This window comes from Scylla paramamosain, chromosome 26 (assembly GCF_035594125.1).
Source record: "Scylla paramamosain isolate STU-SP2022 chromosome 26, ASM3559412v1, whole genome shotgun sequence".
In the NCBI taxonomy this organism is placed as follows: domain Eukaryota; kingdom Metazoa; phylum Arthropoda; class Malacostraca; order Decapoda; family Portunidae; genus Scylla; species Scylla paramamosain.
Genome location: NC_087176.1, coordinates 6,880,001 through 6,893,851, shown reverse-complemented (window position 1 = coordinate 6,893,851; position 13,851 = coordinate 6,880,001). Strand labels below are relative to the sequence as shown.

The 13,851-nt window shown below is 43.8% G+C and overlaps 1 protein-coding gene across 1 annotated transcript in view; it reads right to left on the bottom strand.

Annotated features, from left to right (window-relative positions):
- Nucleotides 1-1,989: 1,989 nt before the first annotated feature.
- LOC135113506 (cytosolic Fe-S cluster assembly factor NUBP1-like) overlaps nucleotides 1,990-13,851 on the bottom strand; it is a 248,727-nt gene continuing 236,865 nt past the window's right edge. The window contains exons 6-8 of the mRNA XM_064028747.1: nucleotides 3,963-4,063; nucleotides 2,557-2,667; nucleotides 1,990-2,171 (exon numbers count right to left, since the gene is read on the bottom strand). Of these exons, the coding sequence (XP_063884817.1) occupies nucleotides 2,133-2,171; nucleotides 2,557-2,667; nucleotides 3,963-4,063 (251 nt within the window). The 3' untranslated portion in view covers nucleotides 1,990-2,132. The remainder of the gene's footprint in view (nucleotides 2,172-2,556; nucleotides 2,668-3,962; nucleotides 4,064-13,851) is intronic.

Genomic DNA, 13,851 nt, shown 5'->3' with positions numbered 1-13,851 from the left:
TGAAATCATTCTAACTGGGAAAAGTAAGATGTAAAGGGAGCAGGTATCCATTTATTAATTCTTCAAATCTTTTGTTCATTTCTTGTTCCTAAATAAATATCAGCTTGGCAATGGAGAAGTAATGAAAGTGAAAAGTGTTAAAAGGAAAGGATAACATACATATCTATTCTACATTCATAATCACAAAACCTCTCAGATTTCAAACAAGAGTTCACTGCTTCACCTGCACAAAAAGTAATACAGGTGAGTGGGAGGGAAGACCAGCGAGACTTAGTGATAAAACATGGCCTTGTGCTGATTATTCAGGAAGAGACCAGAGATTAGCACACAAGAAATTAACCAAGAGGACAAAGAATATATGATTACATGAGCAGGGAAATTGGAGGATGGTGATGTGCAACAATGAAGAAAAAAAAAACATGTTTAGAAAGATGTATCATCTCTTCAACATTTCAAACCAGTTCTATTTTACATTGCTCCTCTATTTATACTTTATCTCATTTTCTTTGACATTGTTTATGGTTCTTGTGACTGCCTGCCTCATTTTGATGTGAAATCCTACCATCAGGGTCAAGTCTGCAGCCATTCTACTTCAATGAATCTTGAGTCTGGACTCTGTCTGGTACAAATACCACCTCAAAAGTGCCTGCTATCTCCTCTGTGAACAAGCCAGCAGTAGGGTATTGGGAAGTCCCACTGTAGGCAGTGCCTGGCTGAGGACTTAGGGCAGCATCACACAAGGCAAATTTCTTCCAGTATGCTGCCTGTTTTGCTGGTGACACCAGCGACACAGCAAGTTTGGCATCACACAGGGACTGGGCTGTTATGTTGATGCCTTGTAATAAATCTCTTGCTCCATTTGGCAGCTCATATAGGCTGTGCAGCACTGCCTCCACAAGCCATGGCTGCACCCTGCTGGCCATGGTCAGTCACTCTGGGCCCCAGGGTTGAGGTGGTCCTACAGCCAACACACTGCCTGGATCCACTATAGCTCAATTAATGTGTCGAGCTTTCACACTCCAGCAAAACTTAGTATGGGTCTCCATCACAACACATTGTGTATCTCCCCAGCTGCAGTTGTCAAACAAGCACTGTAAGTAATTTCACAAGCACACACTGGCACATATATTTCATTTTTATAAGTTTTATAGTTGACAGTTTTACTCAAAGTACCACAATATATTTTTATTTAACATGTACAGCTTGTAGTACAATGGTCATTTAATTTCAAATACTCCCAGCAAGTCTGGTATCACATCCATATGCCATTCTTCCTGACAGCTCAGTTTGCCCAGCTGGCAGCAAAAATGGGTAGCATACTGGGAGAATTTGCCCTGTGTGACACTGCCTTTAGTGTGATTAGCTGCACATGCTAATATGATGCCAACCCCTACATGCTTAATTTGGGATAAGCTGGCTGCAAGATTAGCCAGTCAAGATGTTTGCATGAACTAAATTCATATAATATTCTCCACAATTGTGCAAACAATTGGCACAGCATGAATGAGAGACCACTGACACAGAACACTGATTAGGCTGAGTGGAGAGCATATGTGAATACAAAATGGGACACGAGCCTGTAGGACTCTGTCTGTGGCTTGTCTGCACCTGATCTGCTCAGCTGAATGTCTCAGGCATAGGGAGCAGGGGAGGGGATGGGCCATCATGGTGTGGTGAGGGGCAAACAAGAGGCGGTGGTGTCAGGCTCTTGTGCTGACAAACTTGAGTAAGCCTTTGCAAATGTCCCTTGTGTTGGGGTAGGAGGAGGGATCCATCCTCTCCCCATTAGAGACTCAGGCACCAAGGTGAATTTGAAATTAACCTTAGGCAATGTTTTTGTGCAGTGTGTGTGTGTGTGTGTGTGTGTGTACACACACACACACACACACACACACTGTCTTTACTACCTCCTTTGTGGGGGTGCTGGCCTGCAACAAAGATTGAATTCCTGATAAAGAATCTTCCATTTAAAACAACACTTACTGTTTGCAATGTCTTTGTATGCCTGAGTGACAGCAGCATCTGGCTCTTGTGTCAGAATGTTGGTGCCTTCATCACACGCCTGGGCCACCTGGGGGTCCAGTGGCAGCTGGCCAAACAGTGGCACCCCAGTATCCTCTGCCAGCTGGGGGTCATATCCCAGTAGTGGCAGGGAAGACAGCTGTCTTGGTCTGAAATTTGTGGTGCATCAAGATAAGACAAGCCTGACATACTCCTCTTAAGATGGCTTACCTAATACAAGATTTGCAAGATTTCTTATTGAAAAATTTTTGTTTCATCCTGGCAGAAAAATTATGTAATTTTTTTTTTGTTTTGTTAATTTCATTTAAACTGGTTGACTTTTGTATTGCCAAAAATCTTCCATTGATAAGAAAGGTGTGGTCTGTCACCATCAATCTTGTCCCTTTACACAACACACATGAATTCCCACCTAGCCAAGAGGTGGTCTTGGTTGCAAGGAGTCTATGATTGCTGCTGGATCCCAGCTACATCACCACCACTCTTTGCTACTGACACACAAATGAACAGGTGAGAGGCACCACACATCTCACTCACCTTACACTTGGGGCACACAAAGGTGGTCATGTTCTCCACCAGGCCAATGATGGGAATGTTCACTTTCCTGCAGAATGTGATTTCCTTCCTCACATCCAGCAGAGCCACTTCCTGGTGAGGGAAACAAGTCACATGAAGGGAAGGTACAACTCCGCCTTCCTAACCAAAGAAACTGACATTAATGCCAGAGTCAGATTCAAGCACTACTTTGTGCATATGAACTGAGTATGTGGACTGCTATCATTGTAGACAGAAAGGGGAACTGCATCAAGCTCAAAGATGAAGGAATTGTGTCAAGCTTGAGCTCAGCCCCAACACAGATGACCAGCATGTGAAGAGAACACTGCATGCTTTTATGAAAGTGAACTAACATTTATGCTTACTTTTAAAATTCACACATAATAATGATGGAGGTCTTTAAGTGGTATAAGGAAAATCACAAGTGTGAAAGAAAATCCTGAAAGTCAGTAATGAGGACAGGTCAAGAAACAACAGGCTCAAACCCAATAAAGTTAGATTTGAAAGAGAGATACAAAGAAATTGGTTATCAAGTAGTGATAGATGAAAGAAACAGGCTTAGTAAAAAGGTTATTAGTGCTGAGTCATTAAGGACAAGTAAAGACAAATTTCTGGATGAGGAGGATAGGTAGAAATGGAAGGGTATATTTCATACAGGGACTGCCATGTGTGGGCTTCTTGTAGCTTCCCTCATCTCATGTTGTTATATTCTAAGCAATCCCACATCAAACACTACTAATTCTTTCCTCACACTTTCTCCTCTTTACTCATTTCAAACCTCATGTTAATATATTCAGTCTCATCCACAGCTATGTGCTTAAACACTACCTTGTCAATCACTTCAACACTAAAAACTACACTACTCTCCTGTCACCCAACATCCTTATACACTTACATTTCTTAAAGTAAACAAGATACATGAAATAAAAGAAATTAAAAAACCTCAAGATGATAATTCTTGATTCCACATAAAACTTAACGGATTGACAAAATCAGCAACGCTTCTCCTTTGACCATTTCCCTGGAGTGAGTGCAGGGTTGGTGCCCGGTACAAGTCTCCTCCAGTTAACCATTTCTGTCCCTTTCATGTTCTTCTGTGCCTTCTATCCTTTGCTGTTCTACCACAATCCCATCCCTCCAAAAAAAATCAAAAGAAAAAGGAAAACTGGGAAACTATTTTGACAGCATGGAAGTGTTAAATCTTCAAGTAAAAAAAAAAAAAAATAAATAAAATAAATAAATAAATAAAAAGGACTGACACACACACACACACACACACACACACACACACACACTTTTAGACTATTACCATTGAGGCTTATCCCAGGTTGAGAGATTTTCCTCAACAGTACAAAACCTAACATAGGAACCTGGAAGTTGCCACCTACCACAGGGGACCAGCCAGCACCTGAAGAGTGGACCTTCTCCTCTGCTGTCCCCAACACCCGCAGCTGAGACGGCCCACAGATGTCACTGTCAAGGATCCCACCTGCCAGGGACACATGGGAGGGGCAATGTTACCACAGGAAGTATTACCAGGAAGACTGAACAACTCACACAATCCAATTTTGGAGGAGGAGTCAGTAGACACCTGTTGAAACGATAATTACTCCATTCAAGAGCGTGGGCATGAGAGCAGGTTAAGTCATTGTGCACATAAATGCAACATCCAGCTTTGGTTCGAAAATGAGGATAGAGATAGTAGGAGGGAACAGAAAAGGGGCTACTGTCAGTTGCCTCAGACACCTGAATTTCAGTGCGGAAAAGATGAGGTTTAGAAGAGGAGAGGCGGTGTCCTACAGATTGAAAATTAGATCTTAGACTGCGAATGTTGCAGAAGTTAATGAAGAAAAAGTTGAGGGGGGTGTCAAAACATTTAGGGCCATCGACAGAAAGGCAGTCCGACCTGGGGACATTTATGGTCCCCTCCCCAGATGGGGACTCTGAGGCTGGTGTAGGAGTCGCCATGATAATTGGAATTTTTGAGTGAAGGGTGTGTGTGTTATTAGTTACTTGTAGTTTTGTGTGGAGGAAGAGAGTTGTCTTTAGAGGGCAGGCTGTGACTGCCCCCTTGTGTTGTGAGACACAAAGGGAAATGTTCAGTGAGGTCACAGCTGGGTTTAATGATAAGTTCACAGCACCCCCTGAACAGTGCTTTAGACCTCACTGGGAGTAATTATCGTTTTGGCAGGTGTCGACTGCCTCCTCCTTGTTGTGAGGCTGTGATCCGAAGAGCCCAACGGATATGATAAAGTGACAGCATAAGCATAAAGATAAGAAGTTAAGAAATGATCAAGAATATAGGGCGTATTTCCAAGATGGTCAGGAATAAGAGTAATGTGTTGCACCAGTTGTTCTAGGTTATGGAGAGTAGTAAGGTTAAAGGCTAGTTCTCCAGGATTATCAGTAAAGGGAGAGGAAAGCCAAAGCTGATGCAACATCAAAGTCTCCAAGAATGGAGATCTCCGCAAAAGGGAAGAGAGTCAGAATGTGCTTCACTTTGGAAATTGACTAGTCAAAGAATTTTTCATAGACAGAGGTGTTAGGTGAGAGGCATACAACACAGATAAATTTAGTTTGAGAATGATTCTGTAGTCATAGCCAGATGGTGGATATTTTAGAAGATCCAAGAGCGTGGAGATGAGAGCAGGTTAAGTCATTGCGCACATAGATGCAACATACAGCTTTGGATTGAAAATAAAGATTGAGAAGGTAGGAGGGAACAGAAAAGGGGCTACTGTCAGTTGCCTCAGATACCTATGTTTCTATGAGGAAAAAATGAGGTTTAGTAGAGGACAGGTGGTGTTCTACAGAGTGAAAATTAGATCTAAGGCTGCGAATCTTGTAGAAGTTGATGAATAAATAGTGTCAAGGCACTTATGGTTGATACCAGAAGAGCAGTCCTACTAGGGGCATTTTTGGTTCCCTTTCCGGATGGGGAATCCGAGGTTGGTGTAGGAGTCGCCAAATTTATAATTTTGAATGAAGGGTGTGTGCGTTATTTAGTGCATGTAGTTTGTGTAAAAAAAAATGTGTAAAAAAAAAGAGAGTTGTTTTTGGAGGTTAGGCTGCGCCTATCCCCTTAAGTTGCGAGACAAAGGGAAACCTTCAGTGGGGTTGCAATTGGGTTACTGATGAGTTCACAGTACCCGTGATCCAGTGTTTGAGACCTCACTGGGAGTAATTATCATTCCGGCAGGTGTCTACTGTCTCCTATGAATTTGATATATAATGCCTTTTATATAGTCCTACTTATTGCGTGAGAAAATATCTAGCTCGAGAAATGTATAATGTTCTATTGATTCTAGATATTTCTAGGTGGCTGTCCTGTCATAACACTGCTAGCAACCTCTCCATATTGATATAGGAAATAAAATAATTCAGTTTGACATCATGCCCACTGGAATATACGATTTTAGGAAAACTTTATTAACTGCTATTTTTTTTTTTCTGCACCTTGATACACATGAAGGTACTCTATATCAAACGCATATTTTCTAAATGGCGGCCCTATTTCAGTATTTCCAACTTCACGCTACAGTACATGACCTAACATACACATAAATTTTACAGCATATCTATCTACATCATTACTCACTAGAGGTAAATCTGATGCTGGTAAAGCAAAAAATAAAGTGGGCATCTCTCATTTGCCGCTCTGGTGATAAGCAACCAAGCCAGTCCTTTTCGGACAGACACCTAACAATTACAGTACATGACCTAACATATACATAAATCTTACAACATATCTATCTACATCATTACTCACTGTAGGTAAATCTGATGCGGGTAAAACAAAAAATAAAGTGGACATCTTTCATTTGGGCCCAGGTGATAAGCAACCAAACCAGTCCTTTCCGAACAGACGCCTAACAATTTTACACCTTCGAGAATAAATGAGAACAAAATTAAGTTAATATAATGGGTATAGTTCAGGTTATATAAAGGCTGTAATTCAGCTAATGTAAAGGGTGCCATTCAGCTAAATAATGGGTGTAATTCAGTTAATATAATGAGTGTAATTCATTTAATATAATGGGTGTAATTCAGCTAAATAGTGGGTGTAATTCAGCTAACATAATGGACGCAATTCAGCTAATATAATGGGTGTAATACAGCTAATATAATGAGAGTAATTTAGGTAATATAGTAAGTGGGTGTCGATCTCACCTATTAGTATTCTGAGCTATGAATTAAATCGTTGCGCTAATGATGTGTAAACAACTGAAAGGCACTCGTGATTTATAACCAAATGTTCACTTAATAATTAGAAGGAGGTGGTGGGTAATGGTTCCCTCATTTCGTGATTATAGTGTCTGACGAGAGAGAGAGAGAGAGAGAGAGAGAGAGAGAGAGAGAGAGAGAGAGAGAGAGAGAGAATTACTATTACTATCACTCCCACCAAATGACACTTCCACCTTCAGATTATTATGAAATCATATGATCATTAAATTCTTCCTCCCTCATTGCGAAAAATAAATAAATAAATAAATAAACAACTAAAGTAAAACAAAAATAAAATCGTCGGTCCTTCGTTTCTTGAAAAATTACCACTGAAATCTCAATCCTCCTCCTCCTCCTACTCCTGATCATTACTCAACCTCTCTTAATCCGGCACTGCCTCAAAAAGAAATGAAGTTTTAAAAATTATGGAAACGTGATGCTGGATATTTTTTCTCTTCAGAGAGAGAGAGAGAGAGAGAGAGAGAGAGAGAGAGAGAGAGAGTGTGTGTGTGTGTTATGGCGTCCCCTAATTCAACAGTCTCTCTCTCTCTCTCTCTCTCTCTCTCTCTCTCTCTATTGAAACATATACATATATTTACGACTGAGAGATAATAAACTTAAAGCTATGAGTTGTCGCACACAACTATTTTAAAGGTTACTAAATTAATATCTATAATTACTTGTTAAATATATACTATACATAACGTATGTATGAAAATACTGAATACATAATTCATAAATGTGGAAGGAGTGGTGTAGGGAGTAAAGTCCTCCATGTATTGGCGGCCACTTCTGCCATGGGATTAGACTTCTTTGTCACGTCAGGCGTGGGCTCCATGAAGATGTTTCACAGCCGCGCCACCCTGGCCTTGTAGGTCCGTTAGTGTTGCAACTTGTGGGATAGAGGCACCATCACTCGTTCGTCTCCTGCCAGTGTCTATCTCGTCGTTCTCTGGGCGAGGTGTGGCGACAGGCACAGACTGTTAAGGTGAGGAATGTGCAGCACCTGAACCTTATGACAGACCGTCAGTGCTGACACGTCTCGGTGGTGCTCCAGAGATGTCATGTTGGCAAGAAACTCTGCCTCAATCCCCCAGCAGTCGGAGGGCACTCTTCTGCGCTGCGTCAAGTCGCTGGGTGTGGATGGCGGCCCCGGACATCCATGACAAGGCACCATATTCCATACAAGGGCGAATTTGTGCCTTGTACAGCGTTAGGATGCCTCGGGAGTCCAGGTTGCCCGCCACCCTGTGGAGGGCAGACGCACGCAGGGAGGTCTGGCGGGCCACAGACACGATGTGTTGGTCAAATCGCAGCTGTTGATCTATGGTGACTCCGAGGATCTTGATGTTTTCCTGAAGGGACAGACGGACGTCCTCGAACTGTAGCTCCACGGGCTGAGCGGCTGCAGGAAATCGGGAGACAACCATGGCGTTTGTCTTTTTCAGGCGCGAAGTTGACCTGCCACATCCTCCCCCACTCCTCCGCTGCCTTCAGCTGCCTGTTGACAGCTGTGATGGCGCGCTGGCTGTCCTGGCGGCAGTAAGAGAGGGAGATGTTACAGTCATCAGCATAAGCCTTTGTACCTGTACATCAATGTATATATTCCACAGCACTGGACCGAGTATTGAGCCCTGTGGAACTGAAGCCTTAATGTTGGCAGGAGCGAACGCCCGCCCATTGACGACCACCTGAAGCGTCCTTCCTTGGAGGTAGTCCTCACGTAGTGTCAGCAGGCTCCCGTCGACCCCCTTGGAGCGTGGCTTTGCCAGAAGGCTGGAGTGCCACGCTCGATCAAAGGCACCGACGATGTCCAGTGCCACCACGAGTGTATCCATGCCTTCATCCAGGGTGTCTTGCCACTCCTGTGAGAGAAGGAGGAGGAGGTCGGAGGTGGAACGGCCTGGCCTGAACCCAAACTGGTCAAGAGAGAGAAGGTTGTTGTTGTACAGGTGTTGCACAATGACAGCAGCAACCATCTTCTCAAACACCTTGCCCATGGTGGAAAGTAGGGAGATGGGTCGTTAGTGGTGTGGGTCAGACCTTGAGTCCTTTTCGTGGACAGGAACCACATTCGCGTCCTTCCAGGCAGATGGCCACTTCCTTTCCTTGAGACAGGCAGTGAAGATGCCAGCGAGAGGTTCTGACAGCTCCTTGGAGAGTTTTTCAGTACCCGCGAGCTGATGTTGTCTAGGCCTGTGGCTTTTCCCGCATCAACCTCCCTGAGTACTTTCACTAACTGTTCCGCGGTGACCGCGACCGAAGTGATACAAGTCCGTCTTTCGTGGCAACACAGTTTGGGGACGGTTGGGGTCTTCCACTTGCATTTTTTGGGCAAAGAGTTAGGCCAGGAGAGCGGCCTTGTCTTTGCTGCTCGTGGCCGTGGACCCATCAGGTCTGATGAGGGGGAGCTGGGGGGTGGGAACGCTGTCCTGCTTTATTATGCCCTGCCGCTCCTTAACTAGTGACCACCACGTCTTGCTGCCCACTTCAGGACCGCTGAGTTTTCGCCCCATCACTTCTTTCCAGTGTTTTTTGCCCACTTGGAGGTAGTTGTCATCCTCTTGCACGCTACCCGGTATAGGATGAGGTTCTGGTGTGAGGGGCGCTGTTTGTACCTCCTCCAAGCTTAATACTTGCCCTCGGCGGCAGCGCGACACCGAAAACCGAACCAGGGAGGATGGGTCAGTGGCCTTGACGAGGTACATGCTGTGAGGAACAAACTGAGACTGAAGGGCGATCAGCTTCTGAGGTGAGAGCGCGGACCTTCGCCTCCACACCAGCGATGAGAAAAGCCTCCCAGTCCATATCGTTTAGAGCTCGCCTCGGCGCTGGCCAGGCTGCTTTGTCCCATAGCCATATGGTGCGTGCTTCCTTTGCCACGTTGAGCTGTATGTGAGTCAGTACGGCATGGTGGTCTGAGCTGCCCACCCTGTCAAATTGCTGACATCTGATGTTGGCTTCAGGGAGGTCAGACAGTACTGGATCGAGCAGCCCCTCCACGTTCGTGGATCTGGAGGATGATGTGATTGATAAGGTCTTGTACTGACACCAGGTTGTTATACGCTTGCTACTCTAGGTGGAAGTTAAGATCCCCCACGATTAGAGCATTCTTGCATCCATGTCGTTGGAGCAAGCTGTCGAGGTACTCCGCCAATAAGTCAAGCGAGGAGCGTCCTTGCCTTGGGGGGCAGTAGAGGACACAGAGGAGCAAGCCTCTCTCTCTCTCTCTCTCTCTCTCTCTCTCTCTCTCTCTCTCTCTCTCTCTCTCTCTCTCTCTCTCTCTCTCTCTCTCTCTCTCTCTCTCTCTCTCTCGTGAGAGAGAGAGTTATAAGGTCTCTCTCTCTCTCTCTCTCTCTCTCTCTCTCTCTCTCTCTCTCTCTCTCTCTCTCTCGTGAGAGGTTGTAAGGTGTCTCTCTCTCTCTCTCTCTCTCTCTCTCGTGAGAGGTTGTAAGGTCTCTCTCTCTCTCTCTCTCTCTCTCTCTCTCTCTCTCTCTCTCTCTCTCTCTCTCTCTCTCTCTCTCTCTCTCTCTCTCTCGTGAGAGGTTGTAAGGTCTCTCTCTCTCTCTCTCTCTCTCTCTCTCTCTCTCTCTCTCTCTCGTGAGAGGTTGTAAGGTGTCTCTCTCTCTCTCTCTCTCTCTCTCTCTCTCTCTCTCTCTCTCTCTCTCTCTCTCTCTCTCTCTCTCTCTTCCTCCAACTCAACTTTTCGCTTTCCATTCTCCTCCTCCTCCTCCTTCTCCTCCTCTTCCCTCCTACTCCTTCTCTTCCTCCTCCTCTTCTAGTGCCTTGAGGTTCATGAGGAGATAATCTTTTCCTGGTGTGTGTGTGTGTGTGTGTGTGTGTGTGTGTGTGTGTGTGTGTGTGTGTGTGTGTGTGTGTGTGTGTGTGTGTGTTGGGATGGAAAAAAGTCAATCTCTTTAATTTTTTTTTTCCGAGAGAAAGAAACATGATAAAAAATAAAAAGGGAAGAGGAACATGACGACGACGACGACGACGACGAGGAGGAGGAGGAAGAGGAGGAGGAGGATATGTATGTATAAGGAAGAATAAAATTAAGCATGAAATGAAAGAGCGGAAAATAAAAAAAAGAGGAAAGAGGAGGGATTATAAGAAACGAAGAATGAAAGGAGAGAGAGAGAGAGAGAGAGAGAGAGAGAGAGAGAGAGAGAGAGAGAGAGAGAGAGAGAGAGAGAGAGAGAGAGAGAGAGAGAGAGAGAGAGAAATTAAGAAGCTAGAAACTATATGGAGGGAGAAGGGAGGAGGAGAGAACGAGATAATAAGAGAAGAGAGAGGGAAGGGGAGAGAAGAGAGAGAGGAAAGGAAAGGAGGGAGGTAAGATGAGGAGTTTAATTATTTTTCAGCGTCGTTAACTCGAGTCAGGTAGTTACCTTATTTCTCCCTCTAATCTCAAGACTTTTCTCCCACCTTTTTTTTTTTTTGTATTTTTTTTTTAATCCTGTAGTATGGGATTAATGTGCAGTTTTGTTGTAGTGGTAATTGTAGTAGTAGTAGTAGTAGTAGAGTAGTAGTAGTAGTAGTAGTAGTAGTAGTAGTAGTGGTAGTAGTAGTAGTAGTAGTAGTAGTAGTAGTAGTAGTAGTAGTAGTAGTAGTAGTAGTAGTTGTTGTCAGAACATATGAATATGAGGGAAGCTGCAAGAGGCCATCAGCCCTACGCGTAGTAGTAATAGTAATAGTAGTAGTAGTAGTAGTAGTAGTAGTAGTAGTAGTAGTAGTAGTAGTAGTAGGACGACGACGACGACGACGACGACGACGAAGAAGAAGAAGAAGAAGGAAAAGGAAGAAGAAAAGTAACAATTATTCTTCCTTAAAAACATATTACCAACAACTTTTTTGGTTATATTTAGCCATTTAAGTCACTATCACCGAGACTACCACCCAAAACCTGACCAGAAAGAAACGAACCATGAATACCGAAGATAGCATTGGTGCATCGGAGTGAGTGGCTGGGAGGCTGGATGTCTGGAAGGAGCTAAGTACTGGCAGAAAGGCATTTCTTATCCCATCCTTCCCGAGCTTAAGGTGAAACTCTCGGCTTTTATCCCCCGTCATAAAACTCGACTCAGCTGCTTGGTCTCCGCCTTAAGCCAAACTTATAAGAGGAAACACGAAAAAGATGAGAATTCATGTATTTTCTTGTAGCTTCTTATCCTCCTTACATACATATATGGAAGCACGAAAAAGAGGAAAATTGCACATAAAAAAAAAAGAGAATTAGCGTTTTTCCTGTAGTTTCTTGTCTTCCACCATGAGCCAAGTTAACATGTGAAAATACAAAATAAAAGCGAATTCACGTATTTTCCTCTTGGTCCTTGTCCCCCGCCACCAAACATATATGTAAACACGAAAAAGAGAAGAACAGACATTATTTTCTTTTAGCGTTCCCTCTTTTCCCTTGAGATATGAAAGAAAACGAATAGAGGACATGAACTTATCTATTCCCACCTAATACACAACAATATACATTACCCTCTTTAAACTCCCACAAACTCACCTTTCCATATCTCCTAATACATTAATACATCTCTAATCACAAATTTAACACTAGATAAACACTCAACAAACACCAAACACCTTCAAATCCCACGCAAAAATCGCTTTTCCACAACCTTCATAAACATTTTCCACCATCATGCAACTACTCCTGTTTTCTTCAGTGCCTCGTCTTCTTCCTTGAAAACTAAACAAAATTACGCTCCTTTCTCCTCGCCGCGATCGTCTCACGCGTTCTACACCTTCGTCAAACTTGCTACCTTAAAGTTCCTACGCTACTTTCGGACCGTGAATAGGGTTGACTATGGTGGCAGGGGCCTGGAAGGGAAGAAAGTTAAGCGAGACAGGAATATATGCGGGTGAGGAGATGAGACGAAAGTGAGTGTGTGATCATCAATAGTCTTGTCATTACTTCGTCTCGGTGTGTTCCTCTCATCATTCCCTGCCTCATTATGCTTCTCTCTCTCTCTCTCTCTCTCTCTCTCTCTCTCTCTCTCTCTCTCTCTCTCTCTCTCTCTCTCTCTCTCTCTCGTTTATCTACTCCATTATTCTTAATTTTGCGCTCTTGTTTCTTTTCTTCTTTTCTACTACATTATTCTTACTTTTACTCTCTCTCTCTCTCTCTCTCTCTCTCTCTCTCTCTCTCTCTCTCTCTCTCTCTCTCTCTCTCTCTCTCTCATCCTTTCAGTCCATTCTGCATCTTATATCACATATATTTACTTTTCTTTTGGCTTTCTTTAGTCTTTCAGTGCATATTTTTTCTTCTTATACTGCTCTCCACCCCCCATCTCTCTCTCTCTCTCTCTCTCTCTCTCTCTCTCTCTCTCTCTCTCTCTCTCTCTCTCTCTCTCTCTCGCCGGAATGGCTTGTTTTATCATTGGCGTCACTGAGCGCTCCCGTGTCCCTGGAATAAACGGCCGTGTTCCTAAGTGATGGTTTCCCCAGCTGGGTCTGGCTCGGGCGAGGAATGATGCACTTGCTCCTGCGTTTCATTCCTCCTTTCCTCCCGTTACTGCTTGCTCCGTTCCAGTGTTTCCAGCCATCTCTGTTGCTTTTTCCTTCGTTTCCAACCTTTCTCGTCTTTTATGATTTGTATTCAGTTGTTTCTGTAACTTTTCTGCCTTTTCTCGCCCGTTTTTTTTTATCTCGTTTCCAGTCTAGTTCCAGGTTTCTTCAGCCTTTTCCTTTGTTTCCAGTGATTTTATAACGTTTCCAGGTGTATTCGTTTTTTTCCATAATTTCTTGTAGTTCCTGACCATGTCGAGCTTTTCTCATCTTTTTCACTTTGTTTCCAGTGGTTTGTAATGTTTCCTGTCGTATTTGTCCTTTTATTTACTTCCCAGTAATTTATGTAATGTCTCCAGCTTTCCTCATCATTTTTACTTACTTTCCAGTAGCTCTAGTTCCCGTTTCCAGCTTTCCAGTAATTCCCTGAGGTCTTCGTCTTCTCATTCTATCGTTCCAGTGGTTCATTTCAGTGTTCAGTTTACCTCGCTCCCGTTCATTTCTTCGCATCCAGTTTCAATTTCAGGGTTGATGATT